Below are 14,657 nucleotides of genomic sequence, written 5' to 3'. Positions count from 1 at the left end.
CATGAACAGTGGGTGCCTGACCCAAGTAGGACAGTGTCACACATCTTAGCTTACATGGTCAAATAAAACATACCTATCAAGTAAGAAATTTCTTTATGTTGGATCCATACAAAAATCCTGGCCAAGCTTCTGTATGTTACTCTATGCTGGCATGCCAAGCATCCATGGAGTTGCCTGTGGGCTTTCACTTCCATCCTGTTGGGCTTTGGGAGGGTGATTTATAAGGGAGGAACTACTGGCTAGGGAGGGATAGCCAGAGTGAAACAGGAGAGTTTCAAAAAGGAGGCAGGTCGTCTCAACATCCATGCTAAATCTTTTCCCATTGCCACAATGAACACTCATCGCCATCACATCTCACTGTCCCGCAGCCGAAGGGTCAGACAGCCCTGGGAGGGAGCTCAGTCTTGTGCCACCTGCCCTTCATTAGCCTCCTCCTAGGCAGTGAGCCTGGGAGCTGGGATTTGGGGCATGGCCAGCATGGCCTGTAGGCACAGATGCACAAAGGCATTTAGACACATAGTTCCTATTGAAACCCACAGTCCTGTGCCTGTGTGTCTCTGTGGGTTTAGGCTGTTATGCTCTGGTACAGGGAAGGGAACACCTTAGGTGGATAGAGGAGGAGGATGGCAATCAGTAATTGCTCTTCCTCAAGAGACTCAGAGCAGTGCCTGGGATAGGCAAGGCACAGGCAGCTCAAACTGACCAGTTTGTTTTGATGGATTGTTTTGTTTCCAAAGAAAAAAAATTGAATTGGCGGTTGTATTTTTCCTGCTGGTGGCAACCTCATTTGAGGCACTATCTGATAAGTTAGTCCACAAGCCTGCACCAAAACTGCTGACATTCAAAGAGACCATACTAGATAAAGACAGATTCCTGAGTTTTAAAGGGTCTACTCTCCAACACCTTAGCTCAATGTTTCTCCTTGCTCAGGTAAAATTTCCATTGAGGTCTGTGAGGTATACAGACTTTTACAGTACTATGAAGGAATCAAGCACCTACTTTTTACTGGTGTAATTTCTTCTGCAAAGAGAGATGCAGCAGAGAATAAATAATACTTGTGTGTGCCTGCACAGGCACAAGTAATTCTTCTTAGTCTGCAGTTAGCAGTGTTTCATTTAATTGAATTAAATCATAGTGAACCAAAATTATCTCTTGCCACTATTTCTGAATTCAACTATTTTATATGAGTTTTATTGTAATATATCTTACTTCCCCATATGCCACCATAGTTTCAACAAAGAAATCATAGAGAGAATGAATTTTATTTGAATGTTTCAATAAACAGATCCAGTGTGAGGCTTTGGGGTTTTTGACTTGCTCTTGGGCTTTAACCTTGTCAGAGGAGAAATAAACTTTTGCTTCTCTTCTCTGCGTCTTCAAATATTTTCAATTTAGAAAAAAATGAACAAATGTTACATTACTTAATTCACATTACACAAAAATTTGACCACTGCAACTCAAACAGATTAAATTTAATTAAAATATGCAAAGAGAATTCAATAGTTACTTATTATATAGAAAAAATCTTGAAAAATATAATATAAATTAATGGTTCATTATTTCTGATTATAAGAACCACAGCACATGAATTTCAGTAGTGCAAAACACAGGTAGAAAACCTTTTAAATAGGAAGCAGAACCCATCATTAACAAAAAAAAATTAATTCACTATGTAAAATGAGTAGTGCTGGAGATGAGGCTGTTATTGTCAAAATAAGGTGAAGCTTTCACAACCAGATTTCAAGCTCTCCCTGTTTATGTTCAAGGCCAGTATAAAGGCAGAGGGAAGGGCATTCTTGGGAAGTGTTGTGTAATTTTGAAATTTATAAAAGGCCAGAGGGGAGGAAATAGAAACATAGACTGAAGTAAAAGTAAAATATCATGTTATTAGGGTTTTCCAAAAGTCCCTATCTATCATCAGAATGTCCTGGAATAGCTGAAAACTTATTTCCCCAGCTTTCCATCACTGCCTGTCTTTGAACAGGTAACTGAATACAAAATAACACAGAAATCAGAGAGGGACCATACAGTGCAATATCATTTATTTCCCCACTTTTTTTTTCCTTTCCCTATCTTTGGAAAGAGACAACAGACCTTTCAAGTCTTACACAAGTCAAATGACTTCTCTCCCTGACTCCTCTCCCTGCAGCTTGCAGATCTCCTTAAGCCTTTATGCAGGACCACCACCTTTCCAGCCCCCCGATTGTGGCAGAGTATGGACCAGAAGCTGTTGGGCCGCAGCACGCAAGTTCAGGCTCACGGATGATCCGCCTGGAGCACAGGACAGCAGTATTTGTAAGCAGGCAATTTATTCACTACTTTCAGTCCCACAGCAGTGTCAGAGAGCAGGATTCCTCCTGACATGCTGTGCCAAATTACCCCAGTGTCTTCCCAGATTTGCAACAAGTGCCCCAATGGAAACACCTGTCCTCTCCTATGCTACCAGAGCAGTGATGATTCACCACTGCCTCCCTTTCCTCCAGGAGAGATAATTCAGGCCATAGTTGACTCCAGCAGCATCACATGCAGCACAACTACCTTACACCAGAGGACCAGAATCTGATTTTTTATCTTTTCAAATACAGGGGAATAATGTTTGCATTCTGTGAGCTTTAGCCTCTGCATCTGTTGCTAATTGTCCTAGCACATCTGCTGCTAATTCTTTTCTGTTCTTGGACCAGCAGGGAGTAGTAATGCATGGTACAGCCAGCTCCAGCCTCCCCGAGTGCTTCTGGTGATATACCACTGGCCTGGGTGGATTCTGACCTCATCCTGCAAGGGAGAAACTGTCTTTGTAAGAGGAAAGCAGGAAAAAAGTTCCCTCTCCTGCCACTTCCATCTCATTTATTTATTCCTGAGACTGATTTCAGCACGATCAGAGCATGAATTTCCTGGGATAACGTGGGCCACAGACACAAAACAGCAGAGTTTATTTATTTTGTGTCAAGAGGACATGTGCTTTGCCCAGAAACCACTCAGAGACAAGGAGTCTCATGAAAATGTGGCTCATTCGGCATGCAGGGCTGAATCATGCAGCAGTGTCACTTTGCCTGCCCCAGGCTCCAGAGCCAGAACAGGCATCTTCCCTCTCCTTTTTGCTCCACCAGCTGCTCCATCTCATGTCACTTCCTTGATGCTGTTCCGGATTCCCCATCACAACCTTTTCATCCATAGCAACCTCTTTATCTGTTAAGTTTTGGTCCAGCTAGGAATGCAGCAACATTCACTTCACCAGGGAAGGAATGCCAATGCAGAGTTCATGCTCCTTCAGCATTTCCTAGATGGTCCAGACCTGGTCAGCTCTACTCTCTTTCCAGGGGCTCAGCTACCACTCACAAGCAAAGAAATAGGAAGATCAGCTCCTGAGAACAAATCCTTTTTTCCTTGTGTGGTCTGCTCAAAAATTGCATATTTAACCAGGATCACTTTTTGTTCTTTGGTGGCATAATGTACTCTTCCCATTTCTGCAGTACAGCCTTGCAGCTACCCTGATGATCCTAAGTTCACAGATAATAATTTAAAATGTGAAATGCTTTAAAACCAGATATATTAAGGCAAAAAAATTACAGCATCTTCTGCGGGTGTTTTGCCGACTCCCATGACTTCCAGATATGGACTAAAGCACAGTGTAGGTCCCTTTCCACAGTTCAAGATTGTCATCTCTGGTGAGTCATGGAGCTGCTCCTTTTCTTCAAACTCTGAATTTTTTGTTTGAGCAAGCATTTATTTTGTACTTAATGTTCTCTGTTGTTTGGTGTTCACTTGGATTTAAGGATACAGGCAGAGGTTGCATTCTGCCTTCCTGCCGATTTGCCCCAGATAATATATGACTTTTGTACAGCTATTGTGTCCTACAGCTCACGTCAAGCTCTCTTACAGATATAATTTCCAATTAGTTAGGGAATAAGCCATGGAGTGGTCCAAAATAAAGTCTGTCCCCAGATGCTCCTGATTTTTAACATATGTCTGCTAGATTTTCCAAAGCAGATAACATACCTTACTCTAGTCAGACATGATGCATTATAATGTGGGTCACATTTCTGAGGTCTTTGGGCAATATATATTGGTATAAGCTGACAGAGCATTCACAGTACATTCCAGCAGGTGATTCCAAGAAGTCCTTCACTGGAGGACAATGATTAGACAACACATGAAAAGTAACTCCAATTTACCAAAAACAAAACCTAGGATAAGTAGTGACCTTTTGAATATGTAAATCCATTGCACAATGCTAAATAAGGTAGATACAATAGATTCTAATGTGTAATAGCTTTGTAATGTAAGCACACCAGACTTAATGAATCTCTCAAAGTCTTCACACGTTGGCAGAAATGGAGCCATCCACATTTGGGAAGTCCATCTATGGGCAGCAAAGGTCTCCAGAGATACTACTTTGCTGCAGCTCTTGGATGGAACAGGATGTGAGCACAGCCAAAGCAGGCAGTGGGCCAAAGCAGGCAGTGGGCCTGTGATGCTTTCTGCTGGGTGCACAGCAAGACGACAGACTCATGGCCACTTGGGGAGCAGAGCACTGTGGAAGGACTAGCAGCCAGTCCGAGCAGCATGGGGCCCATGGCCCCATGGTATAAGCAGTGACCAGTTCCAGGGTTGCTGGTGGCTTACCACAGAGATCTATCCCTCAGGATGGCACAGTGGCACAGGATTGTGACACAGATGGAATAGAATTGCTCAGAGAACATGTATTTTCTCTGGAGGAGCCGTTGCAAAGAGACATTTAGCAAATGGCAATTGAAGACCAGATCCCAAACAAACTCAGATAAATAAAATAGAAGTAGTTATAAGTACATGTTCCTGCTGTGTGAAATAAAAACATCAAGCCTCCAGTCTTCAAATAAATACAACCACCTGTATAGGCTTAGTTCTTGAATTTACCAAAAGGTTGATGTAGTACCTTATCATCCCAACTACAAATACTTGCATTCAGGGAAAACGTAAGTGGCTCTCATTTTGAAAGTCCTCTGGCACTGCCAAGCATTATCTTTTTTTTTATATTGTATCAAACTCTTATATTATGTCCTAAAAATGTGTCCGAGATCTAGATGTTCTTCATTTATGCCAGCATTTCACTCAAGAATAAAATAAACGGTGGAGGGAGGGCACACAGGGAGGGAAAGTTTGTGGTCTACTTTTGCTAATGATACATAGTTTTGTAATTATTAAAAGCATCACAGACCTTAGACAGCTGCTGACATACAGAAAATAATGTCCTTGAAACTGTTTGTTTCATCATATTTTAAGAATTAATACCTTAGGTCATGTTAATCAGTTTCTGATATATGTAGTTTTCAAAATGCACTTCAGGGAAGAAAATGCTGGAAATGACTAATAAAGATATGAACTTTATTCATTGTATGTCTAACTCCAAATGTGAACATTACCAAGGTACTTTGCCATCTGAAGTTTTTAGGAAGCCTTAAATAAAAAATAAATCCACTTCATTCAGTGAAATAGAACATCCTCTTTTTCTAAGCAAAAGAGTTCAAATTTATTAATTTTGTAGCCATATTTTAAAATGAGTGTCAGCCCCTGCTAGATGACTACATGATAAGTGTCCTGAAACTTCAGGAAAAGGCACTAAATTTTTCACAGCATTTGTGTTTCATTTTCAGTGTAATAAAAATATGGTGCCCTTTTAATAATGAATAATAGATTTCCTGGTATGATTTACATGAGTGGATTAAATGTCATGTTTGAAAAGTTGCTGTTTTATTCATATTGAATTTCCCTCAAGTAAAACAAAATGGTACCCAGCTACTGTTATAATATTGCTAGTACCTCACCACACTGATACATAAATATTAACCAGTTGATATACTCTTTAAAAATCTTCAGTTCTGTGAATTGTTCTGTCAGCAATGATGTCTTTTCATGCATATGAACAGATTTAGTACTATCCCAAGTTCAAGGTACATTGGGGAAAATGTGTAGCACCAGTGCTCGCATACTTCCGGAGCTCACACCTTTTTTGCTAAAGTGCCAGTTTTGAAAGGCTCTCACAGAATAAGGACTAATGCCAAATGGGTGCAACTGGACCAGGATTAAAAAGCAGTTTGAGTTAGCCCAACACTGACAAAATTGTCCCTATTTCTGCTCAGCAGTGCTGGACTGACTTCCAAGGTGACTGGACAGCATAATGAATACTTTTTAAATGTCACTTGCAGGTAACCTCATTGGCTTGTAGTGCTCTTCGCAACAGTTGAAAATTTCCTATCTGAACTTCCCATTCTGAACAAAAACTCACTTTCTAACAGGCAATATTTTTTCTTGAAAAGTGCTTCAGAAATGTTTATAATTTGTTGCAAAGAAAGAGGAAATAAGAAAATCTTCCTTAAAGGTTCCTTCCCTGTAGGCAAAGTTGGCAATGTACAACAAAATATTTTGGTCCTGATAATTGAAATTATTGCTGAAAACAATTTTTTTTAAAGAAGAGAAGCTTTTTTGCTCCAACTTTTGTTTCATTGAAGCCAATGAATATTTTGACTCTGAAAAGTGAGGGTTTGTTCTTAATGTTGTAACTGTTTCATAGAACAATTTTAATGTCTACTGAACTAACCTAAGAAAAGATGGCAAAATAAAACCCCAAACACTTCCTTTTTCTGTGTAAAATTATACTTTTGCATACTGGAACTCATTTGTGCTCTTCAAGTCATCATTAAGCTGAAAAATGTAATCTGGACTTGCTAACACTTGAACATAATCCTATGGAGTAAAACAGTGTTTTAAATACACTGTGAAAAAAAATGTTTACTATTTAGGTCTTATCTATAACAGGATCTTAGCCACCATGAAACAGCAATAAGGAAGTTATACTAGTAAAATCCTTGTTCTAGGTAAAGATGATGCAGTCACACAGACTTTACCTATCAAAGCCTAAAGTCCACTTGCATAAACTACATATATGAAAATATCCTATAAATTATGAGTCTAAAACAGTCCCATTCAGATTATGCCATTTGTTACTATTTCTAAAATGGTAAACAGTCATTTGAAACAGCAATTGTGTTTTATCACAATCCAAAGTATTCATACAGGTTTCATTCAGCATAATTTAAGAAAAAAAATTATTTGTTTGGCTGTCTGGCCTTACTGAAGACAAATAAAATTCAACTGCAGCTGTTAGGAGCCACTGTCTAGTAAGTAGTCAGAGGTTATTGGGGAGGTAGGTTGACAAACTAAAAGGGAGGACAATGAAGGAGCGGAAAGAAGGGAAACTGGCAAGCTGGAGCAAAGAACATTGATTAATGAACAGAAAACATTTTTGAAAGGTCGGGTGTGCAAGTCAGACTAGCCCTGAGGCAGATCTAACTTACATGACCAGCACTTTCTGTACGCAGCAGGTAACCCACGCTGACACCAACTTTGCTGACATGACAGGGTTATTATTTTTGGAAGGATGTAGTGTTCTGGAACAATTTCTCTAATATATTACTTAAAATTAAGCTTTCCTTCAATATCAAGCATGCATGTCTTCATTTTCACCATGTTTACACTGAACTCCTATCATTATTCTGGCCAATGAAAACAGAAGCATATTCTGCATTTGTGAACACTTCTATTTCCCACCCCATAATATATCCCAGGGCAGTAGTGTTGTATATTAGATTCAAACCCAGATGCTCATGTGAAGCTCACATTAAGACGTCACTACTTACCCCAAGTTAACATCTGGTAGATGTTAACCATGTGAAGCCTAAAATTTGCCTCATCTCAGTACAGACCCCAAGGGTTTCTTCTGAAACATATCTAAGGTTGTGCACCAATACCAAGGTGGAAGAACAGAAGGGTAGAGTCATTCAGGGTACAATACATCCTATGTCTTCAAAATGAGCTGGTGTAGAAGGTTCTCTAAAGTTATGACATTAAGCTTTTGCTGTCCATTATAGAGTAATGAAGACAGGGAATTATCAGAAGGTCATTTAATTCAACTTCCCCTGGTCCTGTATTTTAAGTGAACTTACCCGAGACCTGCATGCTGGTTCACTAGACTAAAAATGAAGTTTGGTGAAGATGCTAATCAAATGTCCCCTGTGAGACCCAAGAGAACTTTAAAGCAAACTTGCAAATGCAAAAAGCAACAAAGACCTAGGAGAAACATGATGCTGAAAGTAAGCAGATCATGCTGGAGTCATTCAGTCATACTGTCCAGTCTTCTCCTTTCAAGGCAATACTTCATCTCCAAGGAAAGTAACCAGGATGCACGCATCCTGCCTAGGAAGGAATCACAGCTCAGTGATTTCTCTGACAGATGCATGTATTTGTTTTAACATCATGTGAAAGTCACATTCACAGTTTCCCCCTCATATATGTGATTCCTTTCACACCAATAGTTGTATTACAGACACTGTTCATTATCTATTACAGGTGATAAACAATTAAAAAGCAGAAAATGTGACTTTATAAGTCACAAACCCAACATCTGAAATTACCTATCCACAAGTAACTGAAAGCATCAGTGGCATACATAAAGGTTTGCTATCCCAAAGCTCTTTGGGATAAGGACTGCCTGTCTGTTCTGTATACACGCAACACTTTGGACAACAGAAGGTTTGGAGGAGGAAAACTGCCATTCAGGTCATACCACAAAATAAATGATTGAAACCAGAAAAAACTAGTCATTCTACCAATGCCTCATAACACACACAAAAAAACCCCACTGCACTGAGAGAGATGAAGATTGTTTTTCAAACCGTAAAGAAGCTTTCATGTGCCAGAGAGTTTATCTGAGACCAATGTTTCAACCAGCACTAGGCATTAGCTACACCAGTGAGCAACTGACACACAACAATCCTGCCATGCACAGCATGCTTAGGCAGGAAAATATGTGTGCCTCAGTCACAAAAGACAGAATAGAGCCTCAAGTGTTTGGGCTCCTTCCAAAATAATCCAAATGCTGTTTTTTTGGCAAATGGGGGTCAATGGAGCTAAAAACTCACAAAAGGATTTGGGCATTCATGTGTTTATATACACCCACTCGTTCATTTATTATTCTAAAGCTACTTTACAGAAATCAAATTACATAGCTGACAAGCTGCATAGATAAGAGAGAATAAAAGTAAAATTCAAAATTAGCTGACAACACTATATGATGTAGCGTATATTTGGCACTTTTAGAGTGAGTGATGAGGGTTAACCCAGGGGAAAAAAATTGCACCTTCCTAAATCGCACCTTAAACTATTAAATAAATTATTAACATGATGGAATGCATTAAATATATAAGCCTAAAGGAGAAAGAGCGGATGTGTTTTAACTTTCAAAGCAAAGACTGCATATTTATGAAGTGTTGCTTACTGTCTGGATACTTTGTCCAAAATAGATTTCAGTGTTGTAGAAGTTTCCACCATGAGTAACAGGCTGCGTTGTCCTGGCCTGAGGCTGCTCCTTCAGTTCAGGTCTCTCCAGCAAGCCACCACCTAAGCGGCTCAGAACAGAAACTTTGAGAGTGTAGTGGCCTTTAGGGACCTTATCTTTGACTCCCCTCAGGCATTTGAAGTGAATTTCTATTGACTGAGACTTCTTGGAGTAGTCAACCTAAGGAGAAGGCTCCGAGTTACTAACATGGGCTGAGCTGAGTTTAATCATACAATTAGCAAGAACAAATTTCTTCCAGAAAACAAACACTGAAAAACAGACAACACATTTCTTGTTCAACCTGCAATTACTTATTGCTAGCCAAGTATCTGCAATTAGGGAGGTCAAAAGTCATAGAGATGACAGATAAAAAAAGCAGTACAAATACTACTCATAAAATGTTGAGCATCCTTGGAGGAAAAGTAGAGCTGGTGAAGTATGACACCAGAAGATATTAGTCGGCAATAATAAGGCAGAATTAACTGGAAGACAATATCTTCAAAAATAGAGCATGCTTTGCAAGACAGGCACAATATTTGATGTGACAAGCAGGCCACAGGCTCAGACTGAAAGACAGGGCAGGCCATTTTTTTTATACTAGCTATTAGCCTTGCCAAAGCTATTAGTGCTGTGTAAGATGCAGACTACCCTTTTGCCTTCTGATTATCATATAATCAGATCCTCTTAAAAATAGTAATCAAAGTGCAACACATGTAGAGTTTAACAACAACTCCCTACAGGTACCTTTACTCCAAGTCCAAACAGAAGGAAATGTCTGCTGGTGGCTGTTGACAAGATCTTGTCTGAGTTACAGAATGTTTAGCATGAAATAAATGCTGTGTACCAGAAATGCTTTTCTGGTGCTTTCCTTGTGTACTCAGCTTCTCAGTGTGGGGGTTGGCTGTGGGGAACAGACACAACTGTACAATCCTTACACAACCTCGCCTGAGTAATGACGTAAGGTTTGTCCCACTACACCAGAAGATACTTCAGTGCTGCCCAAATGCAGGGTCAGGCACACATCAGGGAGTCTCAGTTAGGCTCCAGTGTTGACTTGAATGGATAAAATTGTTTCTACAGTAACTAATTATTTAGTGCTTAAAATCAGCAATGCTATTTCTCTTTTCCCCAAGAAATCAATTTCTTCTATTATTTGGAGAAAAGACTAGTGATAGGTGTCCTTTTTTTTCAATTGGATATAAGAACCCACACTTCAGAATCACATGGTTACCTTGACTATTAGGTTTAGTGGTCTCACAGTTTAAGCTTACAGTAGCTAATAATCTCTTCTTTAATCCTGTCCTGGATTTATTTTGGAAGAGATAGCATATTTCCATATAGATAGAAAGCTTCTGGAATTAAATTAAGCAGTTAAATAAACAGCTGAATTTGTTAAACTTCTTTTGTTTCTCAACACAAACCATACTTAACAACTAATCTGAATGACAATAATTTTCAGCTTAATTAGAAAATCTTAATTAACAATGAAGATTTAACCTTAATATTTTTGGTTTCTGAATCATATATAAAAAAATTAACATTATGTGAATAAATAAGACAATCTTTTTAAACCTCAAGGCAGGATTACTGATGCAGGCAGCCTTCGTTATTAAACACATTCTAAATTAAACGCCTCTATGAATTTTATACTGAAATATATTGTGATAGTTTTGCATGCCAAATGTGACATTTTGTATTTTAGATTCATCTTCTGTAGTAATTTTGGAAATGTCATACAAACAAAGATTTTGTCATTTACCGATGGAATTACTATGCATGGCCGGTTAGCCATCTCTTTTCTGGCTCTTCTGGTTGTTTCAAGTCAGCAAGCCATAAAAAATCTTTATCTCTCTGAAACACAGCAATTTGGAAGATAATCGAATAGTGACTAGGGGGCAGAAACGCCAGTCTGAGGAATTATACCACAATCTCTCTTGCATTTACAACCTTCCTCAAAGCGAGTGTCAGTCGAGTAGGAAAAGGAGATAGAAGATTCATCATATTTCAAGCCTGTCTCATTTGCATGGTGACATAGCTGTCTCATCTCCTGCTGAAAGACTTTGCTTGGCCAGCGCTGACAAACTGTTTTGAAGAACTCTTGCCATGCCCAAATGATTCATCATTAATAGCTTTAGACATTCTCTTTAAGCATATGGTTACTTTTGCTGGAAAGCATATTTTGAAACCTGCTAAATTCTATCCTCTTAAACTATGAAAAGAGAAATTAAAAAAAAAGAAAAGAAAAAAAGCAGTACAATTGATCCAGTCATTTAGCAGCTCACATCAGGGAAAAGAGCACTCATGGAGAACCTCACCTTCTTGCAAGGCCCTGCTGCTGCTCCATTTAATCCAGTATTCACATTTGCAAGGTTACCAAAGCTGGCTACCATTTCTTCTTCCCTTCCATTCTCTTCTGTTTTCAGTGGCTGACTTCCCAATCTGCAGAAGTCAGAATGAGAAGAAGAACAGAAAAGAAATGAACTACAATGCATACACAGAAAGCACCTGCTGTTGGAAATACATCAGTTTGATGTTTTCCTTGAACATATCCTAAGACTTGCAGGGCACTAGGAGAAACAACAGTTTGCTAAAGCAGAGAAATGGCCAGGCTTCAAAAAGCAGCATAAAAAAATAACAAGACCAATATTTGTCAGTCTGTGCCGCAGGTTGACATAAGGAACCTGAAGTTTCAATGCCTGTCTATAGTCAGCTCTGTCTGGCATTGGGGCTCAGGATCTGGGTTGAGAGTATTAAAGTAGGAAGCCATTGCCTCTGTCGACACTTTGAGGACTGATTGACAGCTTCAATAAACTTGGACAGGTTTTTGGAAGCCATTGAGTCCTTGGGGACTTGATTGCTTTAAACCACAGAAAAAAAAATTAATTATATATATAAAATCTTACTTTTTTTGTTTGTTTTTCCTACCCAAAAAACCTCTTATAAATTTATATCTATATCTTATATCATTTAGAAATCTTCAAAAATATCTTATTTCATAGATAGAAAAATTAAATATATAAATTATATGTCATATATATACACTTACATGCACATACACAAATTTTCAACCGTATGTGAACCACTAAACCTTCCTTGTCATTCATATGTTAACTTCTTGTGCATTTAAAGTGATTTGGAGGGTAATTATATCAACTCAAAGTTGTTGGGTTTTTTTGGGTTTTTTTCAAGAGAGGTCAGTGTAGCAACACAGAATGCCAGCAAATACAGCAAGAATAGCCCTACACTTCCAAAGCTGCCCTGCTTAGTGCACAGGATACACAAAAGGCACAGTACCCTATGGAGAAAATCTTGTTCCCAGAACACAGCAGGAGCAAATGCAAAACTGAGACATTTACAAAAAGCACTATAAAACTGTATGGTTTGGCAATCCCATCCCATCCATCAACAGACACAGAACTATGAGTCTCTATGGCATCAGTATCTTAATATTATTGACCCTAAGTAAAAACATCTGTAGATGTTCTGCTGGCTTCAAAACACATCAGCTTTTGCTTCCACAATATGCTTTAAGAGGCCAGAGAGGGTCAGTTGGTCACACCAGTGCTGGCGATGCTCCAGCCACACTTGCAGGTGGATGTGGGGCAGGCACAGAGAAGGACATGGTGGCTCTCAGAAGCTGGAGGCTGAGCAGGAGCTTGGTCATATGGAGCCAAGGAGAAATCACTGCATCAGGTAAGGTTGCAATGCAGGATTAACTTTTGTATATACAACACAGGCATCAGAAAATAGGATCTCTTAGGTTGCCAAGCAATGTACTAAGTTTTTAGCCACAAAAGAAAATGCTATAACTTGGTGTTCATTAGAAAAAAAAAAAAAAAAAAGAAGAATGGAAGAATCAAGACGCAAAAACATTTTCCTGGACTGCACTTCTGAAGCATTCCTGCAGCACTCCTTCAGTATTTTCTGACTTGCTTTTGAAAAATTTGACACCAGTGTCTTCATTCCCATTTTCTTTCTTTGCATGCTAGGTGATGATCTGAGAGGCCTCCACATTTGTAAAAATTAACATTGTTCTTCATCAAGAAAATTACAGAGACTGTGCAATCATGATAAACATCCCAGAGTCATGCACATGTGCTAGTTAGGTAACACATTCTCCTCTTCTGAAACAGATGCTTCTGTCTCCAAGATCCTGGCACATTGCTACAAATTCGTTTCTGTTCTACTCAGACCTTATCTATTTCTTTTGCCTTTTTTTTGTTTTTTTGAAAATGCACACATTTACATCAGTAAAATTACCACTGGTTCATAGCAAAACTGCTTTTCAGATTTCTCTACCAGTAGAATTTTATCACATAAATGCCCAAGTAACAACTGAATCGGTCAGAAGGTCAGTGTAGATGCCAGTGGCAATGAAGTATATGGAAATTTTGCCCAAGCCAGGACCGATGAGAAATAAGGACAAGATTCCAGTGCTAAGGACTGAATACAAGAAGCACAGGGTCAACCACCTTTGAACTTTTGTTCTCGAGCTTCCATTAAGTCAATCTGGGTCTAGCTGTCCTAAACAGAAGTAATAGAAGGTGAATGAATGGCACTAGCTAATTCATAGACCTGAAACATTTGAGATGTTAAAGCATTCTTCTTGAGGAGAGAAGTTGTTTGGAACTTTGTACTTACTTAGTTCCTCATGATGGAAATAATTTCACTTAATTTGGTTAGAGTTGCATTGACACAGGGGTTCATTAGGACACCCATTTGCTTGCAATTCAATTTAAAATTAAATACACTTTGTTGTTGATTTTATTACTTTTAAACTACTGTATCTATTGCCTTTATTAGCTGCTAATATACAATTATGAAGGTAAACAGTTTTCATTACTGAACATCAAACATTTAAATAACCGCATTTGATCTCTTTTTAAAGTTGCACCATTTTTCTCCTTTCCTTTCTTTTGCTGGGTATTAGATTGAAGAGAATAATTTATTCAGTGAAGTTAGACCCCTTTTGTGCTCATCAACTGTCACAGCAGAACATAGCTTCCTTTGCTCTATTCATGAGGGTTATTTATTTCCTCCATTCATTTCTTTACAGGTAATTTGATGCATGTATTTATCTGAAGGTCATTTATAGCTTGATCACAAAAACTTTGCTCCAATTCCTATTTCCTTCACTCTCTGAAGGGTAATTCAGTGGCAAAGATGAAAAATGCTGGGAGAAGACCTTTTGAAGTGCACTGTACGTAGCACTTAAAAATTACAGCCCAAGCTGAGTATCCAAAAATGGAGGTAATCCAAAACAGAGACCTCTTTCAAATGCACAGGC

At 38.8% G+C, this 14,657-nt stretch overlaps 1 protein-coding gene across 2 annotated transcripts in view; it reads right to left on the bottom strand.

Moving 5' to 3' along the window:
• OFCC1 (orofacial cleft 1 candidate 1) overlaps positions 1-14,657 on the bottom strand; it is a 185,376-nt gene that overhangs the window by 109,913 nt on the left and 60,806 nt on the right. For both annotated transcript variants that reach the window (XM_027676211.1, XM_027676213.1), the window contains exons 9-10: positions 11,686-11,809; positions 9,311-9,550 (exon numbers count right to left, since the gene is read on the bottom strand). In XM_027676211.1, coding sequence (XP_027532012.1) covers positions 9,311-9,550; positions 11,686-11,809 — 364 coding nt within the window. The remainder of the gene's footprint in view (positions 1-9,310; positions 9,551-11,685; positions 11,810-14,657) is intronic.

Source organism: Neopelma chrysocephalum, unplaced genomic scaffold, assembly GCF_003984885.1.
Source record: "Neopelma chrysocephalum unplaced genomic scaffold, ASM398488v2 Primary Assembly neopelma1_26b, whole genome shotgun sequence".
In the NCBI taxonomy this organism is placed as follows: Eukaryota; Metazoa; Chordata; class Aves; order Passeriformes; family Pipridae; genus Neopelma; species Neopelma chrysocephalum.
This window is presented reverse-complemented; position numbering and strand designations above follow the sequence as displayed.